Source organism: Plasmodium reichenowi, chromosome 13, assembly GCF_001601855.1.
Source record: "Plasmodium reichenowi strain SY57 chromosome 13, whole genome shotgun sequence".
Lineage (NCBI taxonomy): Eukaryota > Apicomplexa > Aconoidasida > Haemosporida > Plasmodiidae > Plasmodium > Plasmodium reichenowi.
Window position 1 is genome coordinate 838279 of NC_033658.1, and position 10943 is coordinate 849221.

At 18.2% G+C, this 10943-nt stretch overlaps 2 protein-coding genes across 2 annotated transcripts in view; one reads left to right on the plus strand and one right to left on the minus strand.

The window, feature by feature from the left end:
- The window catches only part of PRSY57_1320200 (conserved protein, unknown function), a gene marked incomplete at both ends in the record, with an annotated part of 595 nt that extends 192 nt beyond the window's left edge, over positions 1 to 403 (plus strand). Inside the window, 2 exons of the mRNA XM_012909138.1 lie at positions 13 to 108; positions 287 to 403. Coding sequence (XP_012764592.1) covers positions 13 to 108; positions 287 to 403 — 213 coding nt within the window. The remainder of the gene's footprint in view (positions 1 to 12; positions 109 to 286) is intronic.
- Positions 404 to 714: 311 nt separating this feature from the next.
- Positions 715 to 10842, minus strand: PRSY57_1320300 (putative membrane protein; the record flags this gene model as incomplete). Its single annotated transcript, XM_012909139.2, has 1 exon — positions 715 to 10842. One exon carries the CDS (start codon positions 10840 to 10842, stop codon positions 715 to 717), a length of 10128 nt encoding a protein of 3375 aa, XP_012764593.2.
- Positions 10843 to 10943: the final 101 nt, after the last annotated feature.

Sequence of the window (10943 nt, forward strand, 5' to 3'; positions counted from 1 at the left end):
TTTTTTTAATAGAAAAGAAACCAGGCTAGGGAAAGAAAAAATGTAGAAGTTAAAGGAGGAAAATCTCAATTAAAAGCAAACAAGGAAGCTTTAAATGTAACTTGCAAGGTAAAAAAAAAAAAAGAAAAAAAAAGACCATATTATAAAAACATGTTTAAATAATTCATATAAAATATAATGAATTGTTTTTGAAAAAGAAAAAAATGAAAATATACACATATATTTTCCATTCATTTATTTTATTTTTATTTTATTCTATTTTATGTATTTATTTTTTTTCCTAAAGGTATGCTATACTGTTTTTATGCAGACACAAAGTATTTCACAACTAGCCGAACATGCAGAAAATAAACATAATAAGGATGTTAAAGAATGCTTTCCACAAAAATTTATAGATACATAAAATGTGTAAATTTATTATATTTGTGTTTCTTTTATCTATTTTTAATATTTTTTTTATGTTAATGATAAGTATTATTTAATTTTAATAAGTTACAACATGTTAAAACAATATATATATATATATATATAATATATATATATGTATGTATATTTTAATAAAGACATATATCTAGGCTTTAATAAATAAATTAAAAATTAATATCATAAGAAATAAAAAAAAAAAAAAAAAAAAAAAAAAAAAAAAACACAGTATTAATAAAATAAAATACACAAATATATAATAATTTGAGAAAGAAAAATTATTATTTTAATTTATATAGAATTCTTCAAAGAATATAAAAATTTATATATATCACAAAAAAAATGGTCATTTTTTAAAAAGGAGCTACTGAGTAAGTGTAATGATAGTTTCATATTTTTTAATAGAAATGGATTAATTTCATATTTTCTTAAAACAAATTTATTATAAATAGATAGTACTTTACCTTTAATACTCTTTATTTCATCATAAAAAAAACTATTATAATAATGAAGTATAATATTTTGTTTATTAAAGAAAAGATATATATTAATTATTAAAATAATTATTCTATTAATTAAATTAGTAAAACAAATAATAATGTTTGAATCAAAGAAATCTACTTTATTATTAAAACAAAAAAGATGTATATAATCATCTAAACTTTTTTTAATTTCTGAAATATATTTCATTTTTATAATTGATATAATAATTTCTATAAAAGTTTTTTCATTCCGCAAATTATTTTCCTTACTACAATTAAAATATGTATGATTGAACGACAATAATTCGTTCATAATATTTTTCCATGTACGTCTATATTTTAATAATTCAAAATCATTCTTATATATTGTAATATTACGTATATATATATTATGTTTAAAATTCTTAACATTTATATTGTTTATAAATACTTCTTTTTTTTGATTATCCATAGTATCAAGGAATGTAAAAAAATTAATAACTCCTTCTTTTTCTTTATTCTCAAAATATTCTCTAGTGTTTTCTTGATATAATAAATTATTATTATATTCAATAGGTGGTTGAACGAAAGACTTAACAACCCAATGGATATTATTATTATTATAAAAATTATTTATTATATCATGTTCAGTATTTATTTGATTAATCTTTTTATGGTCTTGTTGAAAATTATTAACAACATTTTTTTGCCTTATAATATTCTCACCCTTGTCCATAATATCTATAATATTATATATATAATAGAATAGAAACAAATGATTCAAGGATATATTATTAATATACAAATTATACTTTTCTTGATCAAATAACTTCAATGGTTTATAATAATGTTCATCTTTAATACAAGGTTTCGTTTGATTAATACAAAAAATTAAAATAGATGAGCTTATATCTTTATAATGTTTTATAATATAATATATAAAAAATTCAGAACAGGTAATATAATTGACATTCTTTGATAAATGTAATACATTTCTTTTCATAAATGATAAGATACTAATTTTGGTTTTATATCTAATTAATTCGCTTTCATCATTTAACATATATATTAGACAACTATATAATACAATAAAAAAACTTGTGAATAAATTATAGCTTCTGACATATTTTAGTGGATTTTTTATATATATAATATCGAATGTTATATTTTGATTTATTATTTTATTATGTACAATTTTTTTTATATTTTTGTGTTGTTTCTGTTTATACCATTTGAAATATTTTAAATTGCTGTCCAACATATGATAGGCACTACAATCATTATCATTATCATTATCATTATCATTATTATTATTATTATTATTATTATTATTATTATTATTATTATCATTACTATCATCACTATCATCACTATCATCACTATAACTATTTTTCATTATGATACTCTCCTTATTTAAAAACATTTCCTCATAAATATTTGACACATTATTTTTAACCATTCTAATGTACTCACTTCGAACATGTCCCTTTTTATAATTGTTTTTCTTTCCTTTTTTTATTTCTTTATATCTCATGAAAGCTGCTGGTGGTAATAATACGCTCTTATCTATTTTATGGATATTTTCTTTGTTTTTTATTTGCTCAGCATCATATTCAATAATACCATAATTAAGGAATGCATTTACAAAACATTTTGCATATGTTGAAGAATTTTTATTATATAATAAGGAAAAAAAGTTCATAAAAATGAGTTGATAAAAATATACATAATTAAAAACATGAATTTGATGAATATTTCCATTTGGTAAAGATAATTTTATATATTTCTTCTTCTCGTTATTAATATAATCATATATACTTTGTATAAAATGATTTCTTGAAACATGACTCATAGTTTCATTTTTACAATACTGTTGTTTCATATATTTATTAAAATATTTTAAACAAATAAGATAACTATATGATATAATATACTTATCTAAATAATGGCTATGTATATTTTCTATATAATATGATTTCATTTTTTCAAATATAACTAAATTTTCAAGAGATATATATTCAACAACTGATAATATTATTTTAAAACAATATTTTTTTATTTTCATATTATTTTTATATATATCAATAATCTCAAATAATAATAAATAAATATATATATATATATTCTCATTTAATTTTTCATATTCCACCTCATTTATATATTGTTGTATATTATTCACTCTATTTTTATAACATAGGTTCATATTTATATCGTCTTTTTTTAATATATATAAAAAAGGATATACCATATTATGACAATTTTCATATAAAAATTTAAAAGAAGAATAATTTGATGTGCTACTTAAACAATTTTCTTTTTCCTTGAACATTTTTTTTTCATTTCGTTTTATATTCAAAAACCAATTGTACAAAAGAGATTCAATAAAAACTTCATTCTTATTATACATATATAAATCTAAAAGACACACCAAATTACTCACCGATTTGGTTATTTTTATTAACAATTCATTAACTAATACAGATATGAACATATCATTATGATATGATAATAACTTATTGTATAATAACATAACGATATTTTTATTTATACAAATACTTATTTTGTTATATAAAATATTTAATATTTGGAGAATTAACAAATTTTCTGTATATGAGTTGCTTTTTAAAAAAAGGTACAAAAACTGAAAAAATATTTTCCTAAATTTTTTTTTATTTTCTTCAATTAAATATTGAAATTCTATTCTTCGAATAAATTCGATAAATAAAAGGAGATAAGGATTATTGTTACTACTACTATTATAATGATTATTATTTTTTTCATTTATTTCACTTTTATTTTTAATTTCATTTTTTATCACATTTATGAGAATTTTTTTTAAAAAATTAAAAATCACATTTTTTTTTTTCAATTTTAAATATATATGCAAATAGACATTAATTATAATTCTACATACTAAAACTTGTACAAAATAATTTCCATATCTAAATAATTTTTCTAAATAATCACAGAAAATGAAATATATATTTATGTTACTATTTATATAATCATTTGTATCATTTTTATTATTTACATTAACATTATTATAATCATCATATTTTTCCTTATCAGGGTTATATTTTTTTTCGATTAAATTTTCTTCATTATATATACTATTGTTATTCTTTTCATTCTTCAAAAAAAATTCTGGTATCTTATTAGTGGATGCTAAATCTCCTTTATTACTTTTTAATAAAAAATAATCATCATTATTAAATATTATTATGTTTGAAAGAAATATTAAAATGGGTATAAACTCAGCAAAGAAATTTGAATAATCAAAATAAGACTTATATTCATTTTGATTAATAAAATGATTAGTTAAAAGTTTGCACTTTTTAATAAACACATTTAAAAATACTTTTAATAAATTAATAGAATTAAGTATATCAAAAACTGTTAAATTAATATTTTTGAATATTCTCTTTTTACTACCTGTACAAAAATAATACATATTTGAAGATACATGATATGAAGAATTTAACTTGGATAATAATCTTTTGGTCAATATATTATATAAAGAGGTACTTGAATTCTTTAATGAAAATAAATCACTTTTATAATATATTAAGGATATATTATATATGTCGTTAATATATTCATATAATGTTTTATTATCTATAGTAGTATATATATGTTTTATTATATTTAAACAAATAACCTTTTTATATTGGTTATTACCATTATATAAATAATTTAAAATAATTTTTATAATAAAATTATATATTATATATTGTTCTTTTATTCTATATGATTTTGTTAAACACCCTAAAGCTAAGCACATATTATTTGATTTTCTTAAAAAATTCATATTAATTCTTTTACTGTCTAATATTAACATATGTAGCTTTCTATTCATATTAAAGTTGTAATTATAATAACTAGTATCATGTATATCAGACGTGTTGTCGTTATCTAAATTATTATCATTTTGTGAATTCTTTGGTATATTTATTTTATTTCCATGTTTTATAAAATTCATGGAAAGTATATCATTGATATCCATATTTTCTTCTTCTGATAACATCAGTATATTATTGAGCTTACTAATGATTCGATTCAATGTTTCTAAATTCTCATCATAATAAGTATTGTCGCTATTATACCTATCAACATTACTATAACTTTTATTTTTACTATAAATATTATTGTTCATGTTATCATCTATTTCATTATCCACTTTATTAATTCCACATAAACCCTTTTCTTGTATAATAGAAAAATCCTCCCTTTTTTCTATGTCCTTATGTGATTCTTCCAATTTATCATTTTTTGTCAAATTTTTATCTTTCTCGTCTTTTTTATTGGAGCTAGTTACACACGAATTATCATGATTTATCCGGTTTTCCTTCTTTATATTTTCATTTTTGAAAATATGCAAAATGATATATATATAGAACAAAGGAATAGATTGCATTTCTTCATTACTTTTTAAAACAATAATTCTACAGATATTTAGTAAACAGTCAGCTAAATATTGCTGACAAGCTACATGTTTTGAATATAATAATAAACATAGAAGATTCTGAATTATAAAATGTACTTCCTCATTATTAAAAAAGGTTATAGATTTATTCTGTTTTTCTTCTTTATTATTATCATTTTGTTTTATAGTTGTCGATTCATCATGTTTAGGGCACGATTTTTCTTTTTTATTGTTTTTTTTATTGTTTTTTTTCTTGATTTCTTCTTCATTAACTCTTATATTTTGATAGATATTCATATATTTATCTTCATTAAAAATTAGATCACATGTGAGATTATATTTAAAACAAAAGTCAACAATAGATGTTATCATAGAACATATATACTTTATGGATAACCATATAATAATAGAAGTTGCCTCTTTCTCATTTTCCTTTTCAAATATTAAATGTCCTCTACAATCAAAAAAGAAATTTTTGGAATTATTTAAAAAAAGAAAATTTAAATAATTAATAACATAATATAATATATTACATATATATATTTTTAATAATATTAGATAAGAATTATTTCTAATTTCTTCATCTTCATTTTTTATATATTCATATAATTTCATCTGATCATAATTTAAATATGTTTCTAATTTACATAAATTTATTTCATCAAATTTATAATAGGTAGACATATCCAACATTTTATTAAATTGTGTATTTTCTATTAAATATAAAATAAATTCATTAATATAATATGCTATTTTGTACATGCAATTATTTTCTATATCTTTATGTTTTGTTAATTTTATTATATGTTCCTTTTTAATTCTGGATATAAATTTTTGTAATATGTACAAAGGGATATTTGTGGGAGTAAGGGAAATATTACTATATTCATTAATATTATCATAAACTATATTATAAGATGAAATTTTTTTGTTTATACAATTATTATTACTACTACTATTAACAATATTTATATTTTTGGTATATATATTATCATCTCCTCCAAATAAGTAGTTTATATAATTAATCATATGTATATTACTTTTTTTAATATTTAATATATCCATATGTTTAATAATAAAATGACAAAAAAAATCAGTTCCGCAAATATATTCCGTTTTATTAAATTTTATATTAATATGTTTTTTTAAAAATACTATATTTTTACTATTATCATTAAGATGGTCTAGTAAAAAGAAATTATTATTAATCTTATTTAATGACATAAAACACATTCGTAATAAAAATGCAAAAAAGGAATGATCGACTTGCTTATGCGATTGTATAAGTGGTAAAAATAAATTATTTAATGATATAAACTTATGCTTCTTTAATAAAATAATATTCACAGTTTTAAAAAATAATTCCTTTGACATGATGTATAATTCTTTCCATGTTGTTTTTATATTAAAAAGGAAAAATAGAAAATTTATATTTTCAAAATATGAACAATACTGAAATATTATATTTAAAATATCTGCACTATATATAGAAGATTCAATACACATATCTTTATTTATACTTTTAAATAAAAGAAATATTATATTCATTAAATAAGAATCGTATAAAAACAAATAATTTTGGTCATTTATATATTTATCATTAGGTAAGTAGCACATACAAGATAAATAACTATTTTCTATAAAAGCATCTTTACTATGTACATGGTCCCTATTCTTATAAAATATATTGTTACCATAAAGAAATGTAAAAATGTTTGCATAAATATTTGTATAATTCCTGTTTTGTGAAACATGTTCACAAAAGGATTCATTATATAAAGTATTTAATGTATTATCATTTGATTCCCTTTTTTCTGATGAATTAAACACACTGATATTATTCAATTTATTATCTCTTATAAGGTTAATATGATTATTTATTTTGTCCTTTTTTTTTTCAACTTGTATATGAACTTCTATTTCGTTTTCTTTTTCTATTTCGTTTTTTTTTTCTATTTCATTTTTTTTTTCTATTTCGTTTTCTTTTTCTATTTCGTTTTTTTTTTCTATTTCATTTTCTTTTTCTATTTCTTTTTCTATTTCTTTTTCTTTTTCTATATTTCTTTTTTTTCCTTTTTCCTTATTCTTGTTCTTGTTCTTCTTGTCCAATTCTATCATTCTTTGGTAATATATAAAAAATTTTTCAAAAAATAAAGAAATATATTTTCTATATGAATCTCTACTAGCCCTAGAACTATCCGTTATAGATACATTTAAAAACTTTAGAAATAAATACAAATCACAAATATTTAAATATTTGTTCTCACATATGAATGTTAAAATGGATAAGATAACTTCATCATTTGAATGATATAACAAATTTTTTAAAGTCTTCACATTTAATAAAATATCATTATTAAGTTGATAAAAATAATCATTTTTATAATTAACAATTTGTAAATCTTGATTCCTTCTTAAAGTACATAAGGTGTATAATTCCAAGTACATTATATTTTCAATTGAATGGAAATTATATAAGCCATATCTTTTTAATTTTTTTTTTTTTTTTTTTTCTTCTTCACTTATATTTATAACAATCTCTTTTTGTTTATATAAATTTATAATTTTATAATTCAAGAAAATATTATCATCCTTTTTCTCTATACATTCATTAAAAAAGAGTTGACACAATTCTTCTTTTTCAAATAGATGAATATTTATAAATTCAAAATAATTTTTATTCATCACATTATTCGAACATTTGTAATTTTCATCCCATAACATAATAAAATTGTTTTTTTCTTTTGGTATTGCATAATTTTGTTTTTGAACATGATCAAAATTATAATTTAATTTTATTGTTTCACCTTTTAAGGCAATTTCATTTTTATTTCCATATTCTGGATCAACATAATCTTTTAATTTGAAATATTCTTTATTAAGAATAAAAGACACATAATTATGATCATTTTTGTAAAAAAGCTCAATAAATTTTTTTACATAAAATGTTTTCATAAATAAATCTTCTGTTAGTAAAATATTTTTGATAAAAATATAATACAATAAATATTTTTCTTCAGAATGCACAAAGATATGTTGAATGCATTGTTTTATTAATTCAAATAAACTAGACATAAAATACTCATCATTTCGAAAGAAACAATAAAATAGATATTCCAATATATTTTTTTCACACATAGAATTCTTAAAATAATTTAATAATAAAGAGAGACATAAATATTTTCTTTTTTTTTCTTGATTAAAAATAATATATGTTAAATGTTGATATATATCATTTTTTATACATATATTTTTTTTGCTAGTAAGTAAAAACTCATAAATACTTATACAACTATTCCATATGTTTTTTATATTATACCAACAATACTTTTTTAAAATCATTAAAATAGAATTAATAATAAAATTATATAATTCTTTTAAAAATATTATTTTTTCCTTATATGTTAAAATCTCAAAATCTAACTTTATGTGATTAATATTTAAACGTTCTTCTGCACTTAATAATTTTTCATCTAATTTTATATGGAACATTATTTGTGTACATTTTTCTATATCTTCATTTAAATTATATCTTTCATAATTTATTATATTAAATGTCCTTTTACCTTGATATCTTATCGACTCCTGTTCATTATTTTTTATTATTGTGTTATTCTTCTTTATTTTAATTGTAGCATCATTTGGGTTACATGTGTTGGAATACATAACGTTCATTTCTTTCATCATATAATTTGTATTATCCTTTAAAGTATCATATATATTATTAGATGAAATATGTTCCTTACTAATATTATTTTCTTTCATATATAAATGATTTTGTTTATATAATTCTTCAAGGTTCATTTGTTCACGCTCACTACATATATTGTTATCATCACTACATATATTGTTATCATCACTACATATATTGTTATCATCACTACATATATCGTTATCATCACTACATATATCGTTATCATCACTACATATATCGTTATCATCACTACATTTTTTATCATCATTATATATTTTATCATTATACATTTTATCATTATATATTTTATCATTATACATTTTTTCATTATATATTTTATCATTATACATTTGTTCATTGCAATGATTACTTCCTTGTTCAAAAACATAATTTAACTTTTCACTTTTTTGTAACCAATAATTTATACTCTCAATACAAAGAAATATAAAAAATGGGTTCCTCGTACTTGAACATAATAAATTTTTTATTTTAAAAAACAAGAGAAAATAATGGAAATTTTCAAAAATATTTGTATTTTTTACATTTTTATATTTTATAATCAAAATGCTTCTATATTTACACAATATTAAGAAAGGGTTTTCTTTCTTTTTTTCGTTAATAATATTATTACAATCGTTTAATAAATTTTTTATATTTTTTGTGAGTTCCAAACGTGCATAGCATTTTTGGATACTTGGATAATTCTGTTCATTTTTAAGTTTATCATTTGATTTTATCAAATTTTCAAATGTAAAATCATTAATAAAATGATCATTTGAACTATTATCATGTATATGATCATTATATATAATATCTGTGTTTCCCTTATGATTTATATTTACCTGTTCATTTTTTATTAATTCTGAATAATTATTTGGTATGTCATAAGAAGAAAAATGTTCCTTATTATCATTATAATTATTGTAAATGATATTATCCCTGTTGTTCTTATTTCCATTTATTTTGTATGATCCTATATTTTCTAATGTACCAGAACCTGTTTTATTATTTAAACATCGATTTATTATATTCTCATAATGAATTATAATATATTTAACTTGCTGATATATTAAACACACATGTGTACATATATCCTTATCAAATGGAAAATTTGATAATATGTTTCTTAAATTGTGTGAAATAAGAAAAAAAATATGCAACAATTCTTTAGATATAAAATCTATTGTTGCATTTATTTGGTAGGTAATTAAAAAGTTTGCATAGATATTTAAATAATTTTGATTTCTTTTTAAAAAGGCAATTTTTAATTTATCATTAATATACTTTAATATATAAATATAAAAAAATTTATTTATATGTTCATTATTAAATATATGATAATTATTTATTAAATATTCAATAATTAATGTTTTACAATTATAATAATCTTCATAATCGTTTTCTTTTTTTTTATCTTTTATATGAACAAATGCATTTTTTAAAAAATGAAAAATTAATTTCTCTTTCCAGTTATAATAATTCGTATCGGTAAATATATAAAAATTTATAACTTTTAATGGATTTTTTTTTATTTTTATATTTCTAAAATATATTATTAAATATATAAAATATTCTCCTATTAATATATTTGTTTCATTATATATTGTAAAGTACTCATAATAATTTTCAAAAAATAAGGTTACATTTGCTTTTACATCTGTTACATTTAAACAACAATTTTTCCAATATAATAAAATATTTTCTTTATTTTTTTCTAATAAATTATTTGAACTAACTAAATTACATAAAACCAATTTGTGAATATTTATTAGTTTTTTCTCAATTTCCTTTATTTCAATTTTTTTCACTTTTTCAAAAAATTTTAAGCCTGTATTATTCATTTTTTTTTTTTTTTTTTTTTTTTTTTTTTTTTTTTTTTTTTTTTTTTTTTTTTTTTTTTTTTTTTTTTTTTTTTTTTTTTTTTTTTTTTTTTTTTTTTTTT